The 15467-nt window shown below is 38.3% G+C and overlaps 1 protein-coding gene across 4 annotated transcripts in view; it reads right to left on the bottom strand.

Moving 5' to 3' along the window:
* The window catches only part of ASH1L (ASH1 like histone lysine methyltransferase), a 180946-nt gene that overhangs the window by 54712 nt on the left and 110767 nt on the right, over positions 1 to 15467 (bottom strand). For all 4 annotated transcript variants that reach the window (XM_038543095.1, XM_038543093.1, XM_038543094.1 and 1 more), the window contains one exon: positions 8860 to 8954. In XM_038543095.1, coding sequence (XP_038399023.1) covers positions 8860 to 8954 — 95 coding nt within the window. The remainder of the gene's footprint in view (positions 1 to 8859; positions 8955 to 15467) is intronic.

The following is a 15467-nucleotide window of genomic DNA, read 5'->3' as shown; positions in this document are numbered from 1 at the left end:
TTCTATTCTTTTTTTTATTTTTTTAAATTATTTATTTATTTATTTTTTAATTTTATTTATTTATGATAGTCACAGAGAGAGAGAGAGAGAGGCAGAGATACAGGCAGAGGGAGAAGCAGGCTCCATGCACCGGGAGCCCGACGTGGGATTCGATCCCGGGTCTCCAGGATCGCGCCCTGGGCCAAAGGCAGGCGCCAAACTGCTGCGCCACCCAGGGATCCCCTATTCTTTTTTTTTAATATTTTATTTATTTATTCATGAGAGACAGAGAGAGAGAGAGAGAGAGGCAGAGACACAGGCAGAGGGAGAAGCAGGCTCCATGCAAGGAGCCCGACGTGGGACTTGATCCTGGGTCCCCAGGATCACACCCTGGGCTGCAGGCGGCACCAAACCGCTGCGCCACCAGGGCTGCCCTGACTTCTGTTCTTTATTAATTCCTTCTTTCTATAGATATCTGTGTTCTAGGAATGAGTGGGATGACTTTGGCTTTGCTCTTCTCACTGTCATTGAGTACTGTTACAGGAGATGAAGGGGAAGGTGTATTTACTCTATGTCAAGTGTAAAGTAAATATCACTTAATTCTCACACCTCAGGTTGGAAGTCACTGCAATACACACATGAAGATGCTGAGATGTAGAGTAGATAAAAAAGCTGTTCACAGTCATTTGGCTACAAGAATGTGGGATGGGAAGAGGAGCCTATCTGCATTTGATTCTGGGGTGTGTCTAGCCCCAAGGACATCTTCAGGTTTGGCTGACTACAGAACTCGGTATGTGGTCATACTCACAGCTAGATTTTATTACGGCCAAAGGACACAAAAGCAAAATCAGTAAAGGGGAAACATGAATCAGGCAAAACATGGAGGAAATGAGGTACAAGGTTATACACATCCTCCCAATGGAACCACACAGGATGTAATCTTTGGCAACATACTGGGACAACACATGTGAAATGTCTATCAAGGATGCTCATTACAAACTCAGTGACCAAGGTTTTGATTGGTGGCTGATCATACAGGTACTCTCTAAAATGTACCAAATTCTAGACTCTTCAAATGAAAGCAGTTTATTTTTTTAAAAAGATTTTATTTATTTATTTATGAGAGACAGAGAAAGAGAGAGAGAGAGAGGCAGAGACACAGGCAGAGGGAGAAGCAGGCTCCATGCAGGGAACCGGATGTGGGACTCGATCCCAGGACTCCAGGATCATGCCCTGGGCTGAAGGCAGGCACTAAACTGCTGAGCCACCCAGAGATTCCCCAGAGGAAAGCAGTTTAAACTGAATATACAGTTTATACACAGCAGGGACAGTAAGATACTTTCCTATTCAGGAAAGTTTTATATTAATAGAGGAAAATATTTGCCATTCAAATCACCAGATGCCAGCCAATTCCCAAACTTGGAAGCAGACTTTTTTCAGAATGGAAGTCCTAGGTCTGCTATTTTAATCCATTTTGTACATAAAGCCTATGTTTTCTCCACTGTATCAGGGAAAGGAGTCAAGATTTGGCATTAAGTCTCAATGACTGGCAGTGGCAACAAAGAAGAGCTGTGTTTGAAAGAATTCCGAATTATTTTGTGAGCTCAGCAAAAAAGGGCATCATAATATATTTAATAATAACTGCCAGAGGTAATAGCTATGTACTAAGTAACAGATTTTTGTTGACTGGTGATCTATCATAAAAAGCCAACTCTGATTCAGTAGTTATCTTTTATTAAATGATTACTATGTCCTAGGTAATGTGCTAAGTATCTTATATGCATGATTTTATTTAATATGCATATTAATTTCTATTTTACAATAAAGAATCTGGAGCCTTGAGATATGTCAGCTTGCCCAAAGTCAGGCAGATAGTAACTGGTGGAGGTAGAATCTGAATCATGGCCTGATTCCCAAAACAAATGTGAAAGACCAGGTCCTCACATGTTTTGCTCCCCAGAAGAATTTTGAAAAACTATGAATCTCCTTATTATTATTTTTTTAAATATTTTATTTCCAAGTAATCGCTATACCCAACAGAGGGACTGACTCATGAGCCCAAGATCAAGAGTCCCATGCTTTACAGACTGAGCCAGCCAGATGCCCCTCCCCTGCAAATGATGTTATATATGGTTTTATCATTTTAAAATGATGAATCTGCATACTAAAAAGATTCAATACTTATTGTTATTCATTAAAAAAGGAATATTCTCAAAAAATAAAAATAAAAAAGGAATATTCTCTTAACATTTAGAAATTGAAATAATTTATCTTTGAACATTATTTCTATTCCACTTATTCCAGAGGATTTTATCTTATTATTATGTATCTTTTCATGCTTAAAAGTTCTTTTATTGAACCTATCCTTTTACTCCAAAAAAAGTGTTTCAATTCACATTTAATAGTACCTGTGAGGGACAGGGTAACTGGGTGATGGACATTAAGGAGGGCATGTCATGTAATGACCACTGGGTGTTATATAAGATTGATGCATCATTGACCTCTACCTCTGAAACTAATAATGCATTTTTTGTTAACTAAATTTAAATAAAAATAATAATAAAAGTACCTGTGACCATAAGACTCAAAGTATTAAAATTTTTCTTTTGCATTATGTAATCACTGTAATTTTGATTAATATATGCCTGATCAAAACAATGTAACTACACTTTCAAAATAACAGCTTTACTGAAGCATAATTCATATATCATAGAATTCATTCTTTTTTTTTTTTCTTTAAGAATTCATTCTTTTTAAGTGTCCTATGCAGTGGGTTTTAGTACATGGAGTTTTGGTGACGGCTAATTTTAAGTGTCAATTTGGCTAGGTTACAGTAGACATCTAGATAGTTGGTCAAACATTATTCTAGATGTGTCTGTGAAGGTAATTGTTAGATGAAATTAACATTTAAATCACTAGGTTGAGTCAAGCTGATTACCCTCCATAATGTGGTTAGGATTCAGCCAAACCCTTGTTGAAAGCCTTAGTAAGAAAAGAGACTGACCTCCACACAGGGCATTCTCAGTAGATTGCCCTCAGACTCCTTGAGCTGTGAAAACAACCCTCCCTTGGGTCTCCATTCTGCTGGCCTGCCCTGCAGATACCGGACTTGTCAGTCGCCGCAACGGTGTAAGCCGAGACCTTAAAATAATCTCTACAGGAGTGCCTGGCTGGCTCAGTCAGTACAGCGTGTAACTCTCGATCTCAGGGTCTTGAGTTCAAGCCCCATGCTGGGCATAGAGCTTACTTAAAAAATAATAAATAAAATGTCGCAAATAAAATCTATTAAAAAAACCTATTAGAATGAGAAAGATAGGGATCTAATTTTTAAAAAATGCACCTGGCTGGCTCAGTCAATAAAGCATGTGACTCTTGATCTCAGGGTTGTGAGTTTAAGCCCCACACCGGGTGTGGAGCTCACTTAAAAAACAAAAAAAAAACTGGAACACCTGGGTGGCTCAGTGGTTGAGTGAATGCGTGATCCTGTGGTTCCCAGGATTGAGTCCCACATCAGGCTCCCTGCATGGGGCCTGCTTCTCCCTCTGACTATGTCTCTGCCTCTCTCTCTGTGTCTCTCATGAATAAATAAATAAAATCTTAAAAAAAACCCCAACACTCTACATATATCTTGGTTGTTTCCATGGAGACCTCTGACTAACACAACAAACTTCATTTCAGGACATTTTTGTCACCCCCAAAAGAAACTCTGTACCCATTAGCAGTTACTCCCCATTCCTCCCTACCCTTAGATCTTATAAATCACTAATCTACTTTGTGCTTTTATATATTTGCCTATTCTGGACATTTGATATAAATGGAATCATAGACGCACCTGAGTAGCTCAATTGGTTAGGTATCTGACTTCCGCTCAGGTCATGATCTGAGTCCTGAGATCAAGCCCCTCGTTGGGCTACCTGCTCAGTAGGGAGTCTGCTTCCTCTTTTGCCACCCCCCCCCCCACCGCCTTATATGTGCATGCTCTCCCTCTAATAAATAAATAAAATCTTTAAAAAAATGGAATCATAAAGCAAATATGCGTTTTGTGACTGGCCTCTTTTATATAGCATAATGTTTTCACAGTTCATCCCTCTTGTTACATGTTTCTACCTCATTTCTTATTATTGCCAAAGAACATTCCACTGTATGCACATTTTGTTAATCCACTTATCCACCGTGGGAAACTCGCATTACTTCCATCTTTTGGCTGTTATAAATATTGCTGCTATGAACATTTCTGTATAAGTTTTTGTATGGACATGTGTTTTCAATTCTATTGGGGAGATACCTAGTAGCAAGACTGCTGGGTCAGATGGTAACTACATGTTTAACTTTTTGAGGGACTGCCAAAATGTTTTTCCAGAGAGGGTTATACCATTCCCATTCCCACCAACAATGTATGAGGGCTCCAGTTTCTTCACATGTGCATCAGTACTTTAATTAAAGCCATTCTGGTGGGTGTGAGGTGGTACCTCATTATGGTTTTCATTTCCATTTCCCTCATAATGATGTTGAGCATCTTTTCACATGCTTATTGGCCATGTGTGTATCTCTTTTGGAGAAATGTCTATTCAGATAATTTACCCATTTAAAAAACTATGTTGTCTTTGTGTGTGTTTGCCTTTTTAATTTGAGTCTCAATAGTTCTTTATATGTATGGGTTTTTGGATACAAGTCTCTTAATTGATATATAGTTTGTAAATATTTCTCCCATTCTGTGCACTGTTTTTTCGGTTTCTTTCTTTCTTTTTTTTTTTTTAAAGATTTATTTTTATCTTATTTTATGAGAGAGAGAGAGAGAGAGAGAGAGAGAGAAAGAGAGAGGCGCAGAGACACAGGCAGAGGGAGAAGCAGGCTCCAAGCCGGGAGCCCGACGCGGGACTCGATCCCGGGACTCCAGGATCGCGCCCTGGGCCAAAGGCAGGCGCGAAACCGCTGAGCCACCCAGGGATCCCAAAGATAGATAGATAGATAGATAGATCCCAAAGATAGATAGATAGATAGATAGATAGATAGATAGATTTATTTATTTATTCATTCATTCATTCATTCATTCAGAGAGAGAGAGAGGCAGAGACACAGGCAGAGGAAGAAGCAGGCTCCATGCAGGAAGCCCGATGTGGGACTCGATCCCAGGTCTCCAGGATCACACCCCAGGCCGCAGGCGGCGCTAAACCGCTGCGCCACCGGGGCTGCCCTTGTTTTTTCAGTTTCTTGATGGTGTTCTTTGAAGCACAAAAGTTTTAAATATTGACCAAATTCAATTTGCATCTTTTTCTTTTGTTGAACAGGATTTTGGTGTTATAACCAAGAAATTATTGCCCAATGCATGAAGATTTCCTCTTTTTCTTTTTCTTTTAAGATCTTATTTATTCATGAGAGACACAGAGAGAGAGGCAGGGACCAGACAGAGGGAGAAACAGGCTCCTCATAGGGAGCCCAATGTGGGACTCGATCTCTGGATTGGGGATCACGCCCTAAGCCCAAGGCAGACACTCAACCACTGAGTCACCCGGACATCCCATGAAGATTTCCTCTTATGTTTTCTTCAAGAGTTTTATAGTTTTAGTTGTTATATTTAGGTTGATGATCAATTCTGAGTTAATTTTTCATATGGTGTGAGGCAAGCATCCAAGTTCAACCTTTTGTTATGTGTATATATCGTTATCATAGAGCCATTTACTGAAATATCATACTTTCCTCATTCAACTGCCATGGTACTCTCATCAAAAATCAATAAACTATTGGGGTGCCTGGGTGGCTTAGTAGTTGAGCATCTGCCTTTGGCTCAGGTGGTGATTCCGGGGTCCTGGGATGGAGTCCCACATCAGGCTCCCTGAGGGCAGCCTGCTTCTCCCTCTGCCTATGTCTTTGCCTCTCTCTCTCTCATGAATAAATAAATAAATCTAAAAAAAAAATCAATAGACTATAAATGTAAGGGTATAATATACATTTTCATAACTATCATGAGAAGTAAAATTTTATTTGAAATAAACTGCTCTAATGAGATAAACCTGATTTCCTTAAACGTTTAAAAAAGAAACATCATTTTCCACTTACTGATTCCGATTCTATCACTGGTAAGATTCATTATTTTATTGTTAGAACTACTTTATTCATATAATTAATACAGCAGAGACAGAGATGAACCCAGGACTGGCTGACTCAAAGTCATGTTCATGTTCTTTGTTTATGTGATACAGGAAATGACCTGTTCAAAACTGATTGGCCTACCACCCTAGCCTAATCATAAAATATTATTTGATCAACAAAATTGCATTGTCCAGGAAAAAAAGTCTATCCCCCAATAGCCTGCTTCCCTGCTTCACAGGGAAAAAGACCCACTACACTTGGAAATGTTTTTCCACTATTTATTCACTTTGCAGACCACTGAGTACAAATTAGTTTTAGTGGGACATTAAAATGGGGATGTGGAGATAAAATCTTTATTTAAATTAAGAGATTTCTATTCTGGACCTAACCACTATGTGTGCCAGAGATGCGAGAGAAATACTGGCTTATTATTTTTCCTATCTTCCTTGGAATGAACCAACACCTTCATACCCTTGAATAATTAGAGCTTCATTAAGTTAGATCACATCCAGGACAAAATCAGTAAGACCAAAATGGTTGTTTTTCTTTAAATGGGTCAGTTATTTATTTATTCATGAGAGAGAGAGACAGAGAGAGAGAGAGAGAGAGAGAGAGATAGAGGCAGAGGCAGAAGGAGAAGCAGGCTCCATGCAGGGAGCCTGATGTGGGACTCGATCCTGGGACCCCAGGGTCATGCCCTGAGCTGAAGGCAGACGCTCAACCACTGAGCCACCTGGGCACCCCTAAGTGGGTCTTTTAAATTACTTCTTTCTAAGCCTGCTTATCATTATCAGGTTCTAGGAAATAGCTAAATCTGCTGAGACTACTTCCAGTGCTATGACATCACTAGTAACAATAAAAAGCTCTTTCAGAAGAACCTTGGCAGTAATCCCGGAGAATGCAAAACTTACTCTTACCTTCATTAAGGTAAGAGAACTAAACCTTGGAACTTCATGTTGGAGTTAAACCATTCTCTATCCACCCAGTATAGAATAAAGCAAACTGTTATTATAGAATGTGTCTCTATGCTTGCTTCCTTAAGTACACTGCTGGTCCTGGACCCTCTGGAGAGACCAAGGTGATTCGACAATCATAACACAGAGAAGAGTCCCACAGTCATGAGGCCAAGCAAATCACAGTTTAAAGAGAATACCGTAATGCATAGGGTCAACATCTACTATAGAAGTACATAAGTACACTGCTCCTGTCACCTCCAATTCAATAGGTCATCCTGATTTCTCTTCTTTTACTGTCATTTGAGCATGTATTTGTTAAACTTCTGTTATGTACCAGGCACTAGAAAATCAAAGGAAAATAAGAGAGACAAATGATCCTGCACCTGGAGCCTATAATCTAATGAGGGAGACAGAGAACTAATGAGTAAAGAGAGTAATCATGGATTATAGAAATAAATGAACAGGGTGCTCCGGTGTGGAGTAATGGAAAGGAACCTCTTTGGTGGGACAATCAGAAAGCTATTCTAAGAAAAATGACATTTAAGTGGGTATTTCTAATCCTTAAAGGATAAGAAACCAACCATAGGAAGAGTAAGAACACCTTTTTAGGCAGGGGGAATAATAAGCATAGTAGTACTCTAGTGAGAAAGGCCTTAGTCTGTTCTAGGATCTGAGACAAGACCAGCAAGATATAATACAGTAGATAAGGGAGAGATGGGAACAGAGAGATAGGGATGATGGGGAGAGGTGGGCAGTTAGTCAGGGACCAGGTCATTCTCTTTTTTAAAAGATTTATCTAAAAAAATAAAAATAAATAAAATAAATAAAAGATTTATCTATTTATCTGGGGGGGAGGGGCAGAAGGAAAGGGAATCCTGAAGCAGACTCCCTGCTGAGGATGGAGCCTGCTGAGGGGCTCGATCCCAGGACCCTGAGATTAGGACCTGAGCTAAAATCAAGAGTTGGCTGCTTAACCGACTGAGCCTCCAGGTGCCCCTGAGACCAGGTCATTGTCAAAAGCTATGGTAAGGAGCTTACAGTTTACTCTGACAGTAAGATACCATAAGGTTTTAAGTATAATCTAATTATTCTTTTTTTTTACTTATGTGGAGAGTGAGCTGGAGGGGAGCAAGAATGGAAATGGACACATGTGTCAGAAGGCTGCTGCAGGAGCCTGAGCCAAAGTTAAATGTGGAACGCACTTGAGAGTGACACTGGGATCTGGAGAAGAGTGGGATGTACTGCAAGGAGGGTAACAGCAGAACTTGGGGGGATGAAAAAAAAAGAACTTGGGGATGGACTGGATATGGCACTGTTGGAACGGGAGGAATACAGGATGACTTCTAGGTACCTTTTACTTATCTGGTAAGCTCAACAATAGGATCCTAGAAGGCAAAATTACCCCAATGCTAAACAAAGCCTTGACATTTTCCCCCCAAATGAATAGAAAGATAAATCTTGCTCAATTTTCAAGCAGATAAGTGATCTGCAAAAGTATTAGGCTCTCTTTGATTACTACATATCCATAAATCTTCTCTTTCTGAATAGGGAAAACATTTGAAACTCAAGTGGTAAATCGCTGGGTTTTCCTAGATGACATACTCGGAATCAAAAGCTACAGACACAGTGTTTTTTATTGAAACTGGAGTAAGAAGATTCATGTCATTTTGACTCCTAGATAGCAAAAAATTTGTGGAATTCTTCAGAGTGAGTATAAATTAAATGATAAAGAAAGAGCTCAACCCCACTGGAGATGTAGAAATAATAAGAACATGAAGACATTTCATCCAAATGCAAGAAATACAGCAATATATTGTATACACTAAGTACTCACCAACATGAATAGGGGCTGGGAATAATCCATACTCATGCTCTCCTGGAGTGTATTCCAACTTTTCTTTCTTTAATTGGATCAATCGGCTCTTTGGGCTGTGATCAGAAAAGAATGGAAAATAATCAGAGGGTATGAAATCTCCTGTGGTCAAATAGAGAAAACAGATCCTTTGTCAAGAGTACTTGTTTTAACAGTGGGGCTCAAATTTAAACGCATACTTTTTTGGGGAGGGATATTAAGTACATTCATGTATTTTTAGAATCTATATTTTTGGAATTGTCTTTTAGGAATTACACATAAAAAGGAACCATGTTAGCATTTTCCAACAGTTTTGTAAAAGGAACCTAAATTTCAGATCTGATAATAATTATCTTATATTTGACCAATGATTTATAGTATATATTTATTATTTAAAAGTTTTTACAATTTAAAAAATATATTGTTTATTTATTTTAGAGAGAGTAAGCAAGTGAACAGGAGGAGGAGCACAGGGAGAGGGACAAGCAGACTCCATGCAGAGTGTGGAGCCTGACATGGGGCTCAACCTCATGATCCTGAAATCATGACCTGCGCTGAAATCAAGAGTTGGACATTTAACCAACTGAGCCACCCAGGCACCTATATTTTTTAAAAAATTCTTTTAAGAAAGCTGTATGCTCAATGTGGGGCTTGAATCCACAACCCTGTGATCAAGGGTTGCATGCTCCCTCAACTGAGCGCCAGGTATCCCTGATGATTTATAGGTTATAAAGTACTTTCACATATTATCATTTATATCAATCCTATGAAGTGGGTAAAAAGAAAATGTGAGCTTTAAACTACAGATTTGAAAACAGATGCTCTATGAAGTCAAGTGACTTGCCTTAATTTTAGTAGCTACTAAGCAGATTTAAGATAAAAACCTCCGTTTCTTGACTAGTTCCTACTCACCGATTATTCTTCTTATTCTACAATGTCTCCATAGACTTAACTCTTCCACTTGTCTAGTGGTCTGTGTTTCTAATGTTTGGTATGAGATCAGGCTTAAAGACATTCCACAAATACATAAAAGGGGTAAAAGGGGAAAATAAAAAGGAAACGAGGAAAAAGTGAAAAGAAAGGATTTCAGGAGGGGCTCACTTAGTCTACTCTGATTTTATTTTGCCTTTAAGTTCCAGTAAATAAGGCAGGGTTGATATATTTCTTTTCCCTATGAATCACAACACACTGATTTTCATTTTATTTTTTTTAAAGATTTTATTTATTTATTCATGAGAGAGAGAGAGAGAGAGAGAGAGAGAGAGGCAGAGACACAGGCAGAGGGAGAAGCAGTCTCCATGCCAGGAGCCTGATGCGGGACTTGATCCCAGGACTCCAGGATCGCGCCCTGGGTCAAACCGCTGAGCCACCCAGGGATCCCCAACACACTGCTTTTTAAAATACAAGTGTATTCTATTTTGCAAAAAAACAGGTATACTAATACACATTTTTGCAGATAAGAAAATTGAGGCCCCCCAAAATAAGTTATTCGTAGAACCTGAAGTTCTTAAATTTGAACACTGGTTCCTTCTACAGGATCATTCATTTATTTGTTCAATGAGCACTCATTAAGCCTACTAGGTCCTGTCCTAAGTGCTAAGAGGCATTGGTGAATATGACAGTTTACACTGTTCTTAGGTAGACAAAGACGTAAGAAAAACTAAGAAAGCAGAGGAGAACAAATCAAAAAATAATAAATGCTAGGCCAATAATTAAAATGAAAGGCTTTTCTAAGGGAGTGACTTTCAGCTCTGTTTTATTACTGGGTCTCGGCAATGAGAGGATTTGGGAAACAGAGGAAACAAATGCCTGGTAGAAGAGCAAACTGGAACAGGACCAGAGAATGAGAGCACTGATAAAAGAAGGCTGAAGGAGTCCAGATGAGGTCAGAGATTGTGAATGAAGTCATGCCAAGTGTTTAAAGCATTGGTAAGGAGTTGGGTAACAGTGTCAAAGATTAAGATCCGAGGCTATTCTACTTGTACCTAAAAACCACTTTTCTCATTTAAAAAAACTCAAAATAACTGGGAACAGAGATACGAAATTTTTAATCCAACTAAAAATTACATTTCTTCATCATGAATCAAAGTCAAATAGGGTAAGAAGACAACTGTGACTTACACAAGCAAATTGAAGAACATAAAAGTTTCTATTTAGTGACAAAAGGAATTGAAGCAAACCCAACATTTCCCCCTGCTTCTCCAAGGACTAGTAAGCAGGTAACAGACAGCAGTCAGGGAGGGCAATACTGGGCATCCTGAAGAGAGCAAACATACCAAACTACAAAAAAAATCCAGGGTAACCTGTACTGTTGTACTCTTCAACCGACCAAATGAAATATAAGCCCCCATGATTGCACCCAAAACCAATTACTGACCAATTCTCCAACAAAAACAACTTCATCCCTGATTCTGCAATGCTGATGTCCAGAATCTGTGGCATCTCTATGGAGATTACAATCAGATGAGGAATCAGTTTCCTAGCTCTTGGCCAAGTCTGATTTTGGGTCTAATTTTAGGTATGACCACTGATTTCCTTGTTGGTGATAACAGCATGGGACTCCTTCTCTCTCTCATGCATTTTCCAATATTCTATTCCATGTGAACTGTGAAGAGTGGTCAACTGAGAGAGAATCTGGCTCTCTTTGTCAGTTTGTCTTGGAGATTCTGAACACTCTTAGACATTTTCCATGGTATTCATTGTGTGTGTGACACTAATAGTTCAAATCACTCAGGAGAAAATCTGTCGGAATGAAAATAGCCATTTCAGATACATAACTGCTCTAACATATAGTAAGCTAAACAATAAGTTTCTGTGATAGGTGTTTACTTTTGGCCTATGGCTGAAGCTGCAAAACGAGATGACTATTTCTATGTATATGTGTATAAATGCAAAAACCCTTTTGCCTTTCTTATCAAAAGAAAGTAATTTCCCTTTCATAATGTTCTATTTATAAATGCAACCCATTTAGTATTTGTGCCCAGTTTTCTCTTTGGTAGTTTATTAGTTTTAATAATTTATCATTTGAATGCAGTGCAGAGATATCAAATTCAAACAGACAAATCCATCAAATGGGAGAAAAAGTATACAAATATTTAAGAAAAAAGAGAAAAAGCAAGCATTCCTAATAATGATTATTAAAGGCTACTATGTTTATCTTAAATGTTATCTATAACCATGTCTTGACTTCAGGCATTTATTACCTCATTTTAAAATCTTGTCATCTCTAATGTTGGCCCCAAACCCCAAATAACTAAACCACTAAGATGTCTTCTTTCAAGTTTCCCAGACAGCTGCTGAGTCATACCAAGGGCTTACTCTAGCACCTTGTGAGAGAGAGTATATAAGGGGATTTCTGGCAGAATCCAGATTCCAATGAATGTATCAGTATTCTAAAATCTGTCCTGTTTGGCAAACAAATAACATGAAGAGAACCTGAAAATCAAAAAGTTCAAGTTCCCTAGGTTAACAAAAGATAAGTCACAGTTTATTAATGTGAATTATGTTTTATCTATTAGGAATTTTTAAGTTTGGAGAAAAGCATATTAATGTTCCTATAAGGGACTGAAATAACTGTCAAAACTTTATTATTTTATCAAGAAAGATTTTTTCTTTCTTTTCCTTCTAGATTTGGGGATCCCTGTCATTTGGTGATGATCACGGCATAGGTTTTACTGAATATACTGGAAAAGTCTAGAGAATTGTCTGTGATATGTTTCCAATCTCTGAATAACTTCTGATCAAATCTGTTTGGCTGACTATACTAAGGACTCCACTTCCATTAATTATGAGATTACTCGTAATTTAAGAGGTTAACCAAAGTCACCACTCTTACCATCTAAAGGTGGTTACTGATTTTTCCACACGATTGGCCAAAAGCCTCAGCTACAAGCAAAACTGAGACATCAAAAAGGTTTCAGTAAAGGGCTGCATCAGTAATTTCTGACTAGTAATTCAACTGGGAACAGAATTATGGCTGCAGATTCCCCAATATTAGCTAGAGGCATCACCTCAAACGGACCACCTGTTAAAACTGTAAAAAGGAACAGAATAAGAGCTTCCAGGGCATTTTTATCTGAGAAACAAATCAATTTATGAAAATGGACTGCTTAACTTAAGATCGGCAAAATAAGAATTAATCATCAGGGATGAACAAATTTATTTATTTATTTTATTATTTTTAACAAATTGATTTAAATGTAATAAATATTGTATCCTTAATGAATGTCTAATAAAGACCTTTTCTTTTCTTTCTATAACCCTCAAGTTAATAGGCTATACTTGTACAAATTGGAAGGAAACACTCTAACAGGTATACTGTTCCAAATGTCTTAAGTTTAGAAAAAATATCCTATAATGTTAATATAGTTTATAAGCCTACAGAAAAACTTAATAATTGGCCTACTTAGAAAATTATTCAGAGTATTATGTGCATACATATAAGGTACATTTTATGTTCCAATAAACCCAGTTTTTTCCTTCCTATGCAGAAAACAAAACAAGACACCAAATAAACAAAAAATGAAACAAAAAAAGAAAAATAAACAACTCAGTTTTTCTTTACTGTGAGTTTCTTTCCTGTGTGTCTCCTTTATTTTTACGCATAATACTGTATTTATGACACTTCTGGTCACCAAATGTGTGGGATTTTACCCCACATCAGCCAATTCTCTGTGATACCAGCTTGGTGTCTTAAAACTTAATTCTGACACCACCGACCTGGAGACAGCATCAGGTCCCACACGTTAAGGGCTCAGCCCCACCAGACTGCCCACACTTCCACTTCAGATGCCAATCACAATAACACTATGTCCCTATGTTACTGACAACTTCTGACCAATTAGGCCACAAACCAGGGGTTCCCATGACCTCCTTCCTTGGGTCTGATTAATTTGCAAGAGTGGTTCACAGAACTCGAGCAAACACTTACACTTACCAATCTGTGAAGGGACTGTAACAAACACAGAAACAGTTTTTAGCCAGCTACCTGCCCTCCCATCCAGCAGCTCACAGGCAGCAGGCAGAAATGCCCAGGCTCTCCATGAAACAGGCCTATCAGCTTATCTTCACAGCTGTGGCCTCAAGGGATAGGCCTCTAGTTAGATAACTTAGGTGGATTTAACAGACATATTCCAAACAATTCATCCAAAAGCAACAGAATACACATTCTTCTCAAGCACACATGAACATCCTCCAAAACAGATCAAATGTTAGTTAATAGAACAAATCCTTATACATTTAAGAAGACTGAAATAATATCCAGCATATTTTCCAACTACAATGGTACTTAAGTAGAAATCAACTACAGGAAGAAAACTGGAACATTCACACATATGTGGAGATTAGAAAACATGCTAGGGACAACCAATGGGCCAATGAAGAAATCAAAAGAAAAAAAACATCCAGAGGCAAATGAATGGAAACACAAGACACCATAACTTACTGAATGCAGCAAAAGCAGTTATAAGAGGGAAGTTCATAGTGATAACTAACTACATTAAGAAATAAGATCTCATAGTGATAACTAACTACATTAAGAAATAAGATCTCAAATAAACAATATAACTTTACATCTCAAGGAACCAAATAATAATATTTCTAAGATCAGGCACAAGACAAGAATACCCACTCCCCCCAGTTTTATTTAACTTAATATTTTAAGTCCTAACCAAAACACCAGACAAGAAAAAAAAAGGTAAAAGGCATCAAATTGGTAAGGAAGAAGTGAAACTGTCATGCTTGCAGATGACATAATACTATACACAGAAAACCCTAAGGACTCCACCAAAAAATTATTGGAAGCAATAAAAGACTTTAGAAAAGTTACAGGGGGATCCTGGGTGGCGCAGCGGTTTAGCGCCTGCCTTTGGCCCAGGGCGCGATCCTGGAGACCCGGGATCGATCCCACGTCGGGCTCCCTGCATGAAGCCTGCTTCTCCTCCCTCTGTCTGTGTCTCTGCCTCTCTCTTTCTCTCTCTCTCTATCATGAATAAAATCTTTAAAAAAAATAGAAAAGTTACAGGATAGAAAATCAATACACAGAAATCAGTTGTGTTTCTATACACTAAATAAGTAAGTAGCAGGAACAGAAATTAAGAATCCCATACACAACTGCACCACAAAGAACAAAATACCTAGGAATAAACTTATCCAAGGAGATGAAAGACCTACACTCTGAAAACTGTGAGACACTGATGAAAGAAAACTGAAGATGACACAAAGGGAATGATATTCTATGCTCATGCACCTGAAGAATTAATACTATTAAATGTCCATATCAGCCAAAGCATTCTACAGATTCAATGCAATGCCTAGCAAAATTCCAATGGCATTTTCACAGATAGAACGAACAAACCCAAATTTGTGTGGAATTATAAAAGACCAAAGCAATCGAGAAAAAAACAAAAAAGCTGGAGGAACACTTCCTGATTTCAAGCTATACTACAAAGCTACAGTAATCAAAACAATATGGTGCTGGCGTAATAACACACACACTTACGAATAGGAGGGAGAGCCCAGAAATAAACCCAAACAAAATGGTCAATTAATTTATGACAAAGAGGGACACCTGGGTGGCTCAGCTGTTGATC

This window comes from Canis lupus, chromosome 7 (assembly GCF_011100685.1).
Source record: "Canis lupus familiaris isolate Mischka breed German Shepherd chromosome 7, alternate assembly UU_Cfam_GSD_1.0, whole genome shotgun sequence".
Classification (NCBI taxonomy): domain Eukaryota; kingdom Metazoa; phylum Chordata; class Mammalia; order Carnivora; family Canidae; genus Canis; species Canis lupus.
This window is presented reverse-complemented; position numbering and strand designations above follow the sequence as displayed.